A 16,995-nucleotide genomic window follows, 5' to 3' on the forward strand; every position below is an offset into this window, starting at 1 on the left:
ACCACCTCATTCAAATATTGCCACATCAAAAAAATCTGATGTGACACATCTAACAATCACTCTTCCTTTTTCATATTATCATACTTATAAAAAAATTTTAGCACAAAATTTGTTACATCTTTTTAATAAGTTACAAATTACAATATAATAAATATCATTTATCAATTATTCGCCATTCATTCTCTTTCATCATTATTGATAATGATTCTTCCTCCATCATTATTAATAACGATTCTTCTCTTTCTTTGGTTTTAACTCTCAATTAATATATTGAGTCATTTTAAAGGTCTCATTTATCAGTTATTCGACATTCATTGCTCCTCCATCATTATTGATAACGGTTCTTCCTCCATCATTATTGATAACGTTTCTTAACTCTCAATTAATATATTTGGTCATTTTAAAAGTTTCTCAACAAATAAATACATACTACAACTATAATTAGTGTTAAGTAATTTTATATATCGAAAAAGGAAGACAATGACATATATATCATTTACATGCTTTCAAACTTTTTTTCTTTTAGATAAACAAAAAGTGTGAGAATTCTTATATATTTTAGTTTACATCTTGACTTCTCAACAAATAAATACATGAATATAATTAGTGTAAGTTATTTTATATCTCGAAATAGGAAGACAATGACATATATATCATTTACATGATTTCAAACTTTTTTTTCTTTTAGATAAACAAAAAGTGTAAGAATTCTTACATTTTTTAGTTTACATCTTGATTTCTCAACAAATAAATACATGACTATAATTAGTGTAAGTTATTTTATATCTCGAAATAGGAAGACAATGGCAAATATATCATTTACATGCTTTCAAAAAAAAATTCTTTTAGATAAATAAAAAGTGTGAGAATTTTTACATTTTTAGTTTACATCTTGAGCTTTAATTCTATTTATATGCTTTGATAGAAAAATTTGTATGTCCTCTAAAATATTGATATTGTTATGTATGGTTATATACTTACATAGTATATGTATGATAATATACGTTGAAACTTGAAACATGTATGATTATATAAGTTGAAATTTGAAATATGTTTCTAACACCAATACACATCCCTTAAATTTTAGTGATACTGAAATTTCTCACCTCATTTTTAGACATATCGAGTCAAAGAGTGTAATACTTAACTCTATAAGATTTTCTTAGATGAAGAATAATAGATAACTATGAGGTAGACCTATCCCACATTTTTAGTTTCTAAAATTATTTAATTTCTTCAAATTGAATATTACATATAGTATCATACTGGAAAAAAAATATCTTTTAACGAAAAATAGTTATTTTTAGTGAGATCTATAAAATATACAAATCTATCACATGTCACTTATTAGATAACTAAAATTAATATTTAAATAAAATAAAGAGATATAATTATACCATTGTTGATATGACTTAGAAAAAAATTTATATATTTTCTAAAATATTGATATTTTTATATATGGTTATATACTAAAACATATTTTTAACTTTTTTCAAATAGTAAATTATTTTTTTTTAGTACAAAATGGTAAATTGTTTCATTACTAGAATAAAGAAAAACTATTTTATATCTGTCAACAGATAAATACATACTATAACTATTATTAGTGTTAAGTTATTATATATCTCGAAATAGGAAGACAATGACATATATATCATTTACATGCTTTCAAACTTTTTTTTTTCTTTTAAATAAACAAAAAATATGAGAATTCTTATATTTTTTAGTTTAATTGTTGATTTCTCAACAAATAAATACATGAATATAATTAGTGTAAGTTATTTTATATCTCGAAATAGGAAAACAATGACATATATATACCATTTACATGCTTTTAAACTTTTTTCTTTTAGATAAACAAAGAGTGTGAAAATTCTTACATTTTTTAGTTTACATCTTGGTTTCTCAACAAATAAATACATGACTATAATTAGTGTATATTATTTTATATCTCGAAATAGGAAGACAATGGCATATATATTATTTACATGCTTTCAAACTTTTTTCTGTTAGATAAATAAAAAGTGTGAGAATTTTTACATTTTTTAGTTTACATCTTTGAGCTTTAATTCTATTTATATACTTTGATAGAAAAATTTGTATGTCCTCTGAAATATTGATATTGTTATGTATGGTTATATAATAAAACATATTTGTATGTCGTATATTTTCATTACATAGTATATGTATGGTTATATACGTTGAAACTTGAAACATGTAAGATTATATAAGTTGAAATTTGAAATATGTTTTTAACACCAATACACATCCCTTAAATTTTAGTGATACTGAAATTTCTCACCTTATTTTTAGACATATCGAGTCACAAAGTGTAATATTTAACTCTATAAGATTTTCTTAGATGAAGAATAATAGATAACTATGAGGTAGACCTATTCCATATTTTTAGTTTCTACAATTATTTAATTTCTTCGAATTGAATATTACATAACTAAAATCTTTTATAACGAAAAATAGTTATTTTTAGTGAAATCTATAAAATATACAAATCTATCACATGTCACTTATTACATAACTAAAATTAATATTTAAATAAAATAGAGAGATATAATTATACCATTGTTGATATGGACTTAGAGAAAAATTTATATATTTTCAGAAATATTGATAATTTTATGTATGGTTATATACTAAAATATATTTTTAACTTTTTTCAAATAGTAAATTGTTTGTTTGGTACAAAATAGTAAATTGTTTCATTACTAGACTAAAAAAACTATTTTTCATTACTTTCAATTTATGTCAATCATTTTTATGATAATATTTTATGTTATTAATTTTCCGCACAATAATTTCATTTAATGGTGCGTAATGATTCATTTTCTCTCTCTTCTTATTATGCATTTTTTGATAATATTTTTTTGATAATATTATTATGCATTTCTCATTACACTCAAATTATGACAATCAATTATAATTACTCAAAATTATGGTAATCAATTACTCAAATTTATGATAAGTAATGATTTCATACGTTGAAAATTTAATTACTCATTCAATTTAATGAAAAAAACCATCGAACTACTCATAAGTATTGTCACGAATGCTCTTTACAGAACCCTTGTATTATTTTTCTATGTTTTTTTTAAACCACAAAATGATTTTTCTTATATGATGTTTGGCATTTTCAATTCTTTTATTCACTATGCTTTCTCAATTCAAACCATCAATGCATCGTGATCGTGAGTATTATTTCGAAAACGTTTTAATATCTATAGGAAAAAATGTTAAAATTTTAAAAATTCCTACATAACTTATATACTTTAATAAAAATAGAGTTTACTATTATTAATTATATAATTTATCTTTAAAATCATGATTAATATTTTATGTCAATATATATATATATATATATATATCACCTTATAAAATAATTTAAATTTAAATCCGCGCAAAGCGCAGATCATATTCTAGTCAGTATTGTTTTTTCTCTCTCTAATCGTTTTACAGTTGTGGTTTACTATTCTTTATTATTTTGAATCTTGATGATTAATTGAGGCGAAATTTTGTTTTTCCATTGTGGAATGATACAAAAATTTGTAGTATTGAAAATTTTATTTTGAAATATTTTTCATGATTTGAGTTGTTAATTGATAAGTTTTTTTTTTTGGAAAGATATAAAAATTGTGAATTATGCCTAAAGTGAATTTTGTGTTTACTTAATTTTTATATGATTTGTTTATTCCATTAAGCAGCATTCTAGTGTTAGTTCCCGTAATTGAATCATTATATTTTTGTTTGATTCAATTAAAGCATTTGCTTGTGTTAAATTGACTTTTCAAATTAGTGTGTTTAATTATGATATCTTTTGATTTTATAAGCGATTATACAATAAGAATTAGTACTCTATCATCACTTTTGATTTGAGTTGGAACTCTATTCAACCACCTTATAAAGTTTTAGGGTCATCTCAATCAACAACTAGTTTATGGTTCTGGACATTTCTGATAACAAAGTAGCTTAAAACACCAAATGCATACTAGCTTTGATACTTCATTTCTTAAGTTCTTCCGAGATGCTTCTTACTTTCACTGTACACTCAACAAATATTATCAAATAACACTCTCATCTTTAAGGAATAAATTATATGAGGGTTATTAAAATTCATTAGAGAATAGAATCTCAATTTATAGACTCTAGTTATAATTAACACACCCATCTTTTGGTGAACATTATGCTCAATACAATTGCTACCTTCCAAAGTAAAAATAAGGTTTAAATATATCTTTGGTCTATGCAATTATAACTTTTTTTGATTTTGATCCTCGTTAGTTGATTTGTTTGATTCACATCCCTGTAAATATAGTTTTATTTTAAAATAGTTTTTCCATCCAATTTCTATTAACGAAAACAATCAGTTCATCTTTTTGAAACAATTCCCAATCACTAACTTTTATTTCACTTTTTCCATCTATTGACGCAAAGAATATTGAAGCGAATCAATCGAAAGAAGAAACAAACAACTTCTGCAAATATAGTTGTTTTGTGCCAATATTGTATTTGGAACCCTAACCCAAATCTAGGTAGGCATGTAGTTTTTTAGGGAAGAATAATGAAACATTTGAGACTAATGTTAGGTTTGTTTAGGGAAGAAGCTAGAATGAAGCCGTTAGAGTTACGTTTGAAGTTAAAACAGGTTATATTAAATTATATTGGAGTTTATTTTTAGGTTAAAAACAGTAATGTTTAAATTATATTTAGGTTGAATTGTGTTACAGTTTTTGTAAATGAAGTTTGATGGAATAAGTATTTTAAAATTAAACTATATTTGCAGAGATGTGAACCAAATCAAAAACTTACAAATACAAAAAAAAAAAGTTACAAGAACTAAATATATATTTAAATTTAAAAATAAATATCACAATATTGATAACAACCAATAGTAGTCAATGTTTATCATCTTTTTTAAAGAATGTTTATAATCTTCTAAAATATTATTCTATTGAAATATTCAATAGCGAACGAATACTAGTTATGATATACTCCATCTGATTTGTAATACAAGAAAAAAAATAATAAGCTTGACTGTGTAAAATATGATACACTCCATCTATAAAATACTCTTAATTAGTTAATATTTATCGACCTTCAATTATATTATTTTTTTGATACAATACAAATACTAAATAAGATTACCTACTATTGTTAAAAAAATTAGTGAGATTTTTTTATTTTATGTTGACCTGGTGTATCAGAAACGGTCTCTCTATTTTGCCTTGCGAACTTTTATTAGTGATACTATGATTGTGACGCAATTACTCAGAAGATTTATACATTCCACTTACTACTGTTGACGATAGAAACTTTTAATTGTAAAATGCATCAAAAGGTAAATTTGCAATAGAGAATGCAATATTCGATAAACTAAGACAAAGTCTAAACTTATCTTAATTTGATTTAGCATACCAAGAACAGGTACTAAGTTCAATGCCTAGTGGACACGGCAAAGCCTAAAATTTACTTGACTTTGGTATGGAGATCAAGCACACATGTAATTGTTAAAGACTTGTTCATTATTTAATAAATAATAACAACGGAAAATATCAAATACAAACCACTTTTCATTGTTATAAATAGCAAGCTATACATGCAACAAAATTCAATTCTAACAAGTAATTTACATAAGCAGAATCATTAAAGAAGAGCAACATGAAAACTCTGCACTTCCTTGTAAGCATCTTGGCTTTGGCATCATGTGTTGCCTTTGCTTATGACCCCAGTCCTCTCCAAGACTTTTGTGTTGCAATCAAAGACCCCAAAGATGGTGGTATGTATATATTTCTAATCAGTCTTACTAATACTCAAATTTTAAGTTTTGTTCTGGTTTACCTCATTTCAAAAAGAATTATCCTATTGAAATTTTTGTTTTATATAATATATAACTATGCTTTCAAAATTTCCAGTATTTGTGAATGGAAAATTCTGTAAAGACCCTATACTTGTTAATGCTGAAGATTTCTTCAAACATGTGGAACCTGGGAATGCCTCTAATCCATTAGGCTCTCAAGTGACTCCTGTTACTGTAGACCAATTATTCGGACTAAACACACTTGGCATATCTTTGGCTCGCATAGATTTTGCACCAAAGGGTTTAAATCCACCCCACATTCACCCTCGTGGCACAGAGTTCCTTATAGTCGTCGAAGGCACTCTTTATGTTGGATTTGTCACGTCTAATCAAGACAACAATCGTCTCTTCAGCAAAGTTCTCAACAAGGGTGATGTGTTTGTGTTCCCAATTGGTCTCATTCATTTTCAACTAAATGTGGGATATGGCAACGCTGTTGCCATTGCTGGACTTAGCAGTCAAAATCCTGGAGTTATCACTATTGCAAATGCCTTGTTCAAATCTAATCCACCTATTTCTGACGAGGTTCTTACTAAAGCTTTCCAAGTGGATAAGAGCATAATTGATTATCTTCAAAAGCAGTCTTGGTATGACAACAACTAGTTTGAGAACATGATTTGTCTGCATACCAATATTTATTGTAATAAATAAAGTTCATATAAATTATATTTAAATACATATGTTTTATTTGGAGTTTAATTAAGTTGACTACTATATTGTTGTTGTGACTTTTGTAAAATAATCATTCTTATCATTATTCTTGAGTGATTTCTTGTTGAGTTGAACAACTTACAAAGTTACAAAGTTTTTTTTTTTTTTTTTTTATGAATTAGGGTGTCGCTCGTACGATTATGGAGACTTATCCCATGGGTAAACTCCATTTAAGCAGTTTTTTAGTCTCAACGTATATTTTTTCATATGCACCATTCAACAATTGAGTCCCAAGCCATTTAACAAATATGATTTAGTGTCTCAAAAAGATCGATATTTGTGCATAAATCTTAACCCTTGTTTTCCCGAATGCATTGCACTAACATAAATCTTCGGATGCATTGTATATATATATGACATAGCTTGTCCGAATGAGTTTTTCATGTGAAATGTAAAGAATAATTATTAACGATTAGATCAAAATATATGGTTGAGATTAAAACCCCAGCAAAAAAGTCATGTGACTACTTCTACGCACCAAAACTGTAACCTTTCATTTACTATTAAATGTTAAAATCTCTTCCCCCAAACAACACAACAACACCTAGCACAATCGAAGAATCTTTTCCACTTGAGATAATCACCATCGGTAGGGGAGGTGCTGGTTCTTAGACCATCATTGCTGCAGTTGCATAGGAATAGTGTTACTCGCTCTCTCGAGGAATCCCTCAACAAACCTTGGCTTATTCTTTCCAATGGGTATTTGGTATTTATTGTACATTTCAAAATAAAACAAATATTGGTATTCTTTTTTTTATTCTCGGAATTAATGAGCTTAAAATACACAATGAATTATGCGAATTAGCCATGGAAACTTGCTATGAAAATTGGTAAGAGAAATTAATGGTTACATCATGAGGGTATTCCAAATTAAAGACCCATTTATATTTACAAAGCTCCATCAACTATTAAAAGCAATCAAAAAATGAAATATATATGACCGAGTTTTTATTTCGATTTTTTCACAACCTAGAAAGGTAATATGTAGAGGGAAAATGATGGCTAACTGCTTAAACACTTAACCATTTCTTTTAAATTTACTAAATATTTGGTTATAAGATTAGACATAAAATGACAGAAATTGGTGGAAAAGATGAGAAATGGGGCACCACAGTAATTCTATTGATTATAAAGGATGATAAATCAAGTGATGATCACCATAATTACTTGGTCTTTTGATAAGATGAGAGGTTGGTCCAATCTAGAACCACAGAATCAATGCTCACAAATTCACACAAAGTGAGTGTTTTTTTCTTTATCAAAATTCTTTCTACTTTATTCATATATTATGCATCTATATATAATCTAGAGCATCTCATGTTGATTACAAACAAACTAATGGCAAATGAAACTCTTAAAGTACTAGATATCAACCAATTAATCTAACATCAATGCATAGAGCTGAAATAATTTACAAATGGTTACAAATCGAATGAAAATAAAGAGGGGACAACTGCAATGATGATGGTGCGACTGCCATGATTGTTTTGAGTGGGTACACTTTTATATTTATAAGGCTGAATGAATGGAAATTCATTCGGCCTTTTTCAGATGTAAGCGTCACTCCTCCTTCTTTAATGTTTGTACTATTTTCTCATTCTATTTGAATTCACTTATGGTTTTGCTCTCCATTTTCTTTAGGAAATTCTTTCAATTAAATTCAAACGAACCACACACCATTTAAGTCTTTGGATGCTTTAAAATAGATTAAACACACAAATGTCTTTGAGCCTAATTTGGACAAATTGGTCCCTTACACTTTTTATTACAATTTAATTAAAATAAAGCCTCAAATGGGGCAGCAAGTCTATGGTTCATGCCCTCAACACTTGCTTCCATGACAAGCACAAACTTTTGCTCATTTCCTTCATATTGGTCCCTTGCTCCCATTGAATTGATGATGAGTTGAACTAGAGTACTTTGGACCTTATTTGCACGAGCCTTTGTCATAGATCTATTAAGTTTTTGAATGGTTCACTAGTGCAATTAAACCTTGTTAGATCGGTTCCTATGTACTTGTTAGATCGGTTTCTTATCCGATCTAACATCAAGCGTTGTAATAAATAGTTAATTATTAAATCAGCTAAAATAATAGATGTAACAAGTCACATTCAAAAATGATTTATTAGATCGGTTAAATTTGAACCAATATAATAAGTCAAATTCAAAAATGATTTATTAGATCGGTTAAATTTGAACCAATATAACAAGTCAAATTCAAAATTAATCTATTAGATCGATTAAATTTGAACCAATATAACAAGTCAAATTCAAAATTGATTTATTACATCGGTTAAATTTGAACCAATATTACAAGTCATATTCAAAATTGTTTATTTTATCGATGAGCCAATCGATTTAAATAATTAACTTTTTAATTTTTTGTTTTTTATAACTTTCACCCCTTACATATGCATCCTCATAATTTCACATATTACATTATTAACTAGAATTTCTCATTCAACCATAAAACACAAAACTTCATATGAAGCTTTACATTTAAAAATCAATGACAATGAGTCATAATTTTTTTACAAAATCTAAATTATCAAATTTAGAGCTACATAATATTCACTAGTTAAAAAAAAATATATTATCTTCTATTAACAGTCTAAAGATACTAAAACGATACAAGTGCTTCAAACATTTTCTATTAGTTCAAGAATCAAGTTTGCACAACGTTATCGGACATTCATCATTTCTTCATCTTCAAATGGTTTTGATTCTCCAAATATCTTAATTATAAACATTGAAATAACAAAGTTATCTAAATCATGTGACCATAAAAATCATAAGTAGTTAATTAATACTAACTTTGAAAAAATCTATCACATACCCGCATCCATGAATCAACAAGACCACTAGATACAATGTTCAACATATGTATCATAATGTAGTAACCACACTCATAACCTTTAGGTTGTCTTTGACACTAAAATTGAATATTATATGTAAATTATAATGAGTAAATATTATATAGATAAAAACATATAAATTATAATTGAAATTCTATATATATAATCTAAACAACTTACAATGGGAATGCTCCATGTGGGCTTGTTCTTTCTTAATCTTCGCGACTTATTATATTCACCCAAAGCTCTACAAAAATAAAATATTCATTAAAGTGTAGCAAATAAAATCACATAGAGATGAATTAGCATATAAATAAATAAAATAGCATGTTTTAATGAATGCAATTGGAACAGTTTTATTACTTTGTCAATTATAGAGAGGAAAAACATTGAAACTTGAAATTATTTCCACTAACTAATTATTTCCCTTTCCCTCTTTATGCCTTCCACTTCTTAAGATTCAGGGGCTCTTACATCAACAATGAGAAAAAGGGATGGTTTACCAAATCATGCCATGCAATAAATGGTTAAGAGAAGAATAATGAGATAGAAACCCTCAGAAAGCTGTAAAGGAGTTAAAGTACTAGAATTCAAACTTTAGTCAAAATGTAAAAATATTAACTTAGCTAACTACAAAGCGCCAATAAATAAAATTAATAAAGAAAAACAAATTATTGTAGCAAATAAACCACATAGAGATAAATTATATTATTATATTATTCACTACCTTTAAAGCCATAAGCCTCTTAAAAAAGTTTTGATATACAATAATTTTGTGCCATCAAGTATGTTCGAAATATATCTATCACAAAAGCAAAAAATCTAAAAACTCAAATTTTGTGCATTTGCATGTGCCTTAGCATTTCTATTTTGTGCCAACACAACAATGTTTAATTGAATTTGTAGAAGGTCAACATAGTCATTTCTAAAAAGATCTAAATGTGCATTTGAAATACATATACCGGAAATACAATAAACACTTACAAATCGACGATGTGCGTGACATTTTTATTTGGTTTCCATCCCAACGAACATAGGAAGACTATAGTATTCTTCTTAGGACAAATAACGAGCAATTGCCAATGACAACTACATTGTACAAAAAGGTAAAAATGTTAAGTACATTTATGTTATAAACTTGGAATGGATAAATTATAATAAAATTTTACTTACTTGTTGAGATAAGGTAATAGATAACACTCTTTTTGATCCTGTTGCAACTTATTTTGTATGTACTTTTGAGCCCCAATAGAATCATATTCACTCTAAATGAAACACGGATCAATGAATCCATACACGTCACTCTTGCCCAAGTCAATACAAAGGCGATGCATATATCTAAGATATTAAAATAAATAAATTAAAATAAGTATTTGTTATAAATGAAATTAATTTTTTTACTAATTTTACAAATTAAATGTACTTACGTCAACCATATTAGTATAATAGTGATGCACAATTCTCGATTACCCATACACAACTCCACTATATCGCTTTGTCCAAGAACAAACACTTCAGAAGCAAGCCGCAAAAGTCTTTTTGGCCATTGAATGAAAGTATTTGAAGCATGATCAATTGTTGTCACCTCATCAGTGGGTATAGGTACTTGAGCATTTGCATCTAAAACCTTGGTAACCAGCACCCTAACCATATCATTATCTAACAACTGATTGTGTAAGGTGGGCCCCAACTTGTACGCATTAGCATATGCTACTACAAAATCATTATTATCAACATACAATTTACACTATTCGAGAATATCATCGTCCTCATCCTCTAGTATAGGTAGTTCAACAGAACAACTTCTCTTCATGAACCAATTTGGGCTTTGTTGTGATAGCATCAACAACACTTTATTTTTAATCACGTTAGTAAGCTCCTCTATTTGGTGGCTACTGAAAGCTGGTGGGGTAGAGGCATAATGAGAACGTGATCCAAAGTATTATCGAATCCCCACACCTCGACCAATAGCACGAACACGACCAGGGTGCTCAGGTTTCCCAATGGCCGCTGTCAAGATATCTGTACGTCCATGTGGAACAAAGGTTCCTTGAGACGTTTGTTCAACCAATGAATCCTACAAGACATAAAAAGAATTTATAAGATTTAATTAATGTTTTTAAATGATTAATATAAAAGACATATTGAAGTTTAATTAATGATTAATATATAATTTATAAAATTTATAAGAACTGGATTCCATACAATGATCATAAAGGAATCAAGGGTAGGACAAAATCTCAAAAGCCACACTTTAAAATCAAGCAACAATAAAATCAGCATATAAAAGATTAAACTTCAACAATAAGCTATAATACATAAATATATTTTCCTAAAATCAAATAGCTATATGACACATAGCTTCAAAAATCAAATTTGCAAATCAGAAACATAAACAAAAAACACATATAAATGTTATATAGAAACAGCAATTACGGTATAGTTAAGGTAAATTCATTGCCCAATCTGTCCAATGGATTGTAACACTTGAAACCAAATTCAAAATCATATCAATTAACATTTATTGTATTTATTCTATTGTATAGTTGTTCAATATTAATTTTTGAATTAGAATCATATTAAGAATTGAATTAGCAAATCATATCAATTAACATTTATTGTATTTATTCTACATGTTATTATAAATAGAGGAATAAAAATATAACACTTGCTGACATATTTTTTCTAAATGCAGCAAATCAAATTAACAATATGAATGCTCCAATTACCACAGATTCAGGGTATGTTGCAACACCTTATGACTATGGAGCAGGGAAATAACAACATCTGAACCATTTCAACCAGGGCTAGTTTATGAAACCACCACCATTGATCACTTGAACTACTTGTGTTACCTTCGATTCAATATAAACACAATTAAGGTTATCTAATCAATATATTTCATTCATTTAGCTCATATCTAATCAATGTAGAATTAGTTACTCACACTTAAATTCCAACAACCAATCATTTGCAAGAACAAATCACCAATGACTATTAGTTTAAATTAATAATTGATTACACAATTACTTACAATTTTTTCTGCAATGACACGAGCATCTTCTGATGAGTAATCTCCCGATGGCTTTTGTCGGGCTCTCTTCCATTTTTCATGGCGTGATGGTGGAGATGGAGGTGCAAGTATTGAATTTCCAGATGATTCTTGTCTTTGCTTTATTTTTTCATTGATCAATCTTTCAGTAAGCAACTCATATCCCCCACAATCATTTGCAAGAACAAATCACCAATGACTATTAGTTTAAATTAATAATTGATTACACAATTACTTACAATTTTTTCTGCAATGACACGAGCATCTTCTGATGAGTAATCTCCCGATGGCTTTTGTCGGGCTCTATTCCATTTTTCATGTCGTGATGGTGGAGATGGAGGTGCAAGTATTGAATTTCCAGATGATTCTTGTCTTTGCTTTATTTTTTCATTGATCAATCTTTTAGTAAACAACTCATATCCCCCACGAGACATTAGGTGAGGGTATTTATTATGAGATTGGATCACTTGTGCCTTCTTTCGTTTCTCCTATTATAAGTAATGTACCAATTAAATGTAATACTAGAAATAAATTATTAAAAGAAATTAAATTATAAATCTAGCTAACCACAAAGGAAGGATCCTGCCGCTTCTGAACAAACGCCTTCCGTATGTCCTTATCAAGATAAGTATATGCCTCAAGAGGAGACTTGTGACTCAAATTCCCACCATTTAAATATCTAGATGCTAAACTAGTTTTAAATGCCCTCCAACGTTCACCAGCATATGAAATCCATTTCTTTTTCAAAAAATGGGAATCAGGAACATCCCATTTCACCTACATTACAAAACCAATGGAGGAGTTAGTGTATGGCATTAAAATATATTTACGAAATCATATATATACTAAAATATTCCCAAAACTACAAGTACCTTAATAGCTTCCCCTTACTGATTTTTCAAGTCGCTATCTACGTCGTCCCAATTATCCACCAAAATACTGACAAAGCTTCGAGCAAGGGAAACAACATGACCCTTAAAGTTTTTCCTATTTATCCCTGAAGGTAATCCCGTCAATGGATCTAAATCAATCGATAACTTCTTACCTATCATATATTTACGTTTCAACTTTGCCATACGTGTACCATGCCTACCATTTCTTTCTGTAGATTGAGTACCTCCACACTTTGCGAATGAGCTGATGAATTATTCATGTGTCCTTTTTAAAAAAGAATAATAATGGTCAATAAATTTTCAAAATAATGGAGAAAAATAATAATAGGCAATCATATCATATATTGGTAAAAACTATAAACTATCAAAGTAAATATTACAGATAATGTGAAATTAATTAAGATAAATTATCATTATTACCGTTTTATTTCTTACGAGTCTTATGTTTGAATATTCTCCTATATGCCTTCTTGATGATCATCACGAGTGGCATACTCATCGTCCACTATAGTTTCTTCAACGAAAGTAAGTATTCATTGTGAGAATGGAGGAGTCTCAAAACATCTAGCGTTGAATCTAGACTTTCATTTGGTCCATGAAAACTTTTACCTTGGAGAACCACTGACCATTTTTTGTTAGAAGGATCACTAACATAAAACACTTGTTTTGCTTGGGATGCCATAATAAAAGGCTCATCCTTATACGCTACATTTTCAAGGTCCACCAATGTAAAACCAAATTCATCAATTTTAATACCATTATTGATGTCAATCCATTTACATTTAAAAAGAGGCACTTTATATTTAATCAAATCGACATCCCAAATCTCTTCAATAGTCCCAAAGTAAGGTATGGATGCTGTAACATGGGTTTTATCTTTTGAACTAGAGAAATGCATGGACTCAGCTACGACCATAACCCCACTATTTTGCATGGCACTACTGTCATCTTGACTTTTTGTGTAGAATGTAAAATTATTGATATCGTAGCCAGTCTAAGTTATGACATCAAAGTGAGACCCATTTGCTAGCCATTTTAGTGTATCAGAAGTTGTTTTGTTGGTTAAAATGGTTTCTTTAAACCACTTTAAGAAAGTCTTGTTATGCTCATTCAACAACCATTTTTCATTCATTCTAGGATAATTTTCCTTCACAATGCTTTTATGAGTAGAAAGGTAAGGTTGAACCTCATTAGTGTTATTCAATATAGACAAATGTGCTTGAATTACTTCCTCTCGTCCCATGCTCTTAAATTTTAAGCCTCGTATACCATTACCCACACATGTTCCCTCATGACGAGATCTAGGAATTCCTATGGCTTCTGCTTTTGACATATAGTCAGAACAAAACTCAATAGCCTCTTCTGCTATGTACCTTTCAACAATAGATGCTTTTGGACGGTGTGGATTCTTCACATATCCTTTTAAAATCTTCATGTAACGCTCGAATGGATACATCCACCTGAAATAAACAGGACCACATAATTTAATCTCCCTAACTAAATGAACAATTAAATGAACCATGATGTCAAAAAAAGAAGGAGGAAAATACATCTCTAGTTGGCACAAGATAATAACAGCTTCATTTTCCAACTCATTTAATTTTTGAGGATCAATGACTTTGCTACAAATAGCGTTGAAGAATAAACACAACCTAGTTAATACCTCTCTTACTTTTTTAGGCAATATGCCACGTATAGCCACTAGTAGTAGTTGTTGCATCAAAATGTGGCAATCATGAGACTTTAAGCCAACTAATTTCAAATCTTTCATTGACACAAGACTCTTGACATTTGAGGAGTAGCCATTGACACTTTTTTTCCCCTTAAACACTCACAAAAGCATCTCTTCTCCTTTTTTGACAATGTATGACAAGCAAGAGGCAAATATGTTCGTTTACCTGTTGATTGTGGAGCTATCCATATCAACCATATCTAGATGAGAATTTAAGCCATCCTTTGTTTTCCCCTGAATGTTGAGAAGTGTTCCAATTACACTATCACACACATTTTTCTCTACATGCATCACATCAAGACAATATCTTACATCTAGACTAGGCCAATAATGAAGATCAAAGAACACAGACTTCTTATTCCATATATTTTTCTCAGATGTCTGTTTTTGTTTATTTCCAAAGATAACATTTATATCCTTAACCCGTTGATAAACTTGCTCCCTAGTTAAGGCTTTTTGAGCAATTTCATGCTCTTGGTGTCCATTAAACGCTTTTCTCAACTTACGATATGGATGATTAGACTTGAGAAATTTTCGATGCCCAACATAAATAATTTTTCTTCCATGTTTCAATTGTTGGTAGCATGTTCCTTCTTCACATATAGGACATGCTTTGTCTCCCTTAACACTATAGCCACACAAGTTTCCATATGCAGGAAAGTCATTGATGGTGCAAAATAGCATTGCACGCATATTAAAATATTCACGAGAATACCCATCAAACACATCAACACCTTCCCAAAGCATTCTCAAATCTTCAATCAATGGACTTAGATAAACATCTATGTCATTTCCAGATTGTTTTGGACCTGAAATCATCATAGATAACATGATGTATTTACGCTTCATGCAAATCCAAGGAGGTAGGTTGTAGATAACTAGTAGAACAGGCCATGAACTATGGTTACTACTTAAGTTTGCATATGGATTCATTCCATTTGTAGCAAGTCCAAGCCTAAGGTTCCTTGGCTCACTTCCGAACTCCGGGTACAAATCATCAATCTTCTTCCATTGCAAAGAATCAGCTGGGTGACGAAGTTGTCCATCACGTTTCCTCTCATCGGCATGCCATCTTACATTCTTTGCATCATTTGTATTAGCAAACAAACATTTGAACCTTCGAACTATTGGAAGATACCATAACACCTTCGCATGAGGTCTCTTTGAGCTTTCTTCATAAATGGAATCACCATCCTTCATTTTGTAGCGTGATAGTCCACACCTAGGACACTTAGTCAACTCTTCAAACTCATTTCTATACAATAAACAGTCATTAGGGCATGCATGTATCTTCCTATACTCCATGCCCATTGGACACAATAACTTCTTTGCCTTATAGTTACGATTCGGCAATGTGTTACTGTAACACCCCGTTTTTCAAAGCGAGGGTATAATTTTTTTTTTTCCAAAAGGAATTAAAATAAAACAGAGAATTAAATCAGGAAATGCCTTTGGATAAATAATTGAGTCATTATAATTTACAAGCAGCGGAAAAGTTTCTCCAATTATAAATCCAAAACATTTACACAACAACAAATTGTACATGGGACCCATTCAAGTAAAAAGTCAAACTGACAATATTAGTGTAAGTATAGTTTTCCAAACTAAAAATACTCTAATCCAAAAAGAAGGACACCTAGTCCCTATACATCATCCTAATCTGATCATCCTACCAAAAAGCTATACACCCTGAGTATCTTCACGCGCCCCGTGAGATCCTCCTAACGTAACTGCAGTCACGCGTTCCCATCTCCATTCCCGTCCGTAGGGTACGAACCGGTAGGACCGTCCTGACTCTCATCTGAGGGCAAAGCCCAGATTTCCACAATAATTGTAAAGGGTCACCAACCAAAAAAAATAACAGTTAACACATAACAATTAAG

General features: G+C 29.5%; 1 protein-coding gene and 2 pseudogenes across 1 annotated transcript; 1 reads left to right on the forward strand and 2 right to left on the reverse strand.

Moving 5' to 3' along the window:
* The first annotated feature begins 5,612 nt into the window (after positions 1 to 5,612).
* LOC101488711 (germin-like protein subfamily 1 member 17) lies at positions 5,613 to 6,648 on the forward strand. The gene is made up of 2 exons (XM_004513475.4): positions 5,613 to 5,788; positions 5,925 to 6,648. Exons 1-2 carry the CDS (start codon positions 5,671 to 5,673, stop codon positions 6,470 to 6,472), a joined length of 666 nt encoding a protein of 221 aa, XP_004513532.1. The 5' UTR covers positions 5,613 to 5,670; the 3' UTR covers positions 6,473 to 6,648.
* Positions 6,649 to 9,040: 2,392 nt separating this feature from the next.
* On the reverse strand, positions 9,041 to 13,563 carry LOC101492952 (uncharacterized; annotated as a pseudogene).
* Positions 13,564 to 13,885: 322 nt separating this feature from the next.
* The window catches only part of LOC113783976 (uncharacterized), a 14,200-nt pseudogene continuing 11,090 nt past the window's right edge, over positions 13,886 to 16,995 (reverse strand).

The sequence above is a fragment of the Cicer arietinum genome, chromosome 3 (assembly GCF_000331145.2).
Source record: "Cicer arietinum cultivar CDC Frontier isolate Library 1 chromosome 3, Cicar.CDCFrontier_v2.0, whole genome shotgun sequence".
In the NCBI taxonomy this organism is placed as follows: domain Eukaryota; kingdom Viridiplantae; phylum Streptophyta; class Magnoliopsida; order Fabales; family Fabaceae; genus Cicer; species Cicer arietinum.

What these genes read in the sequence shown, in the direction of transcription:
- LOC101488711 (XM_004513475.4), top strand. Translation starts at nt 5,671, where the DNA reads ATGAAAACTCTGCACTTCCTTGTAAGCATCTTGGCTTTGGCATCATGT. An exon ending in CAAAGACCCCAAAGATGGTG is followed by an intron (nt 5,789 to 5,924) that starts GTATGTATATAT and finishes CAAAATTTCCAG; the next exon opens with TATTTGTGAATGGAAAATTC.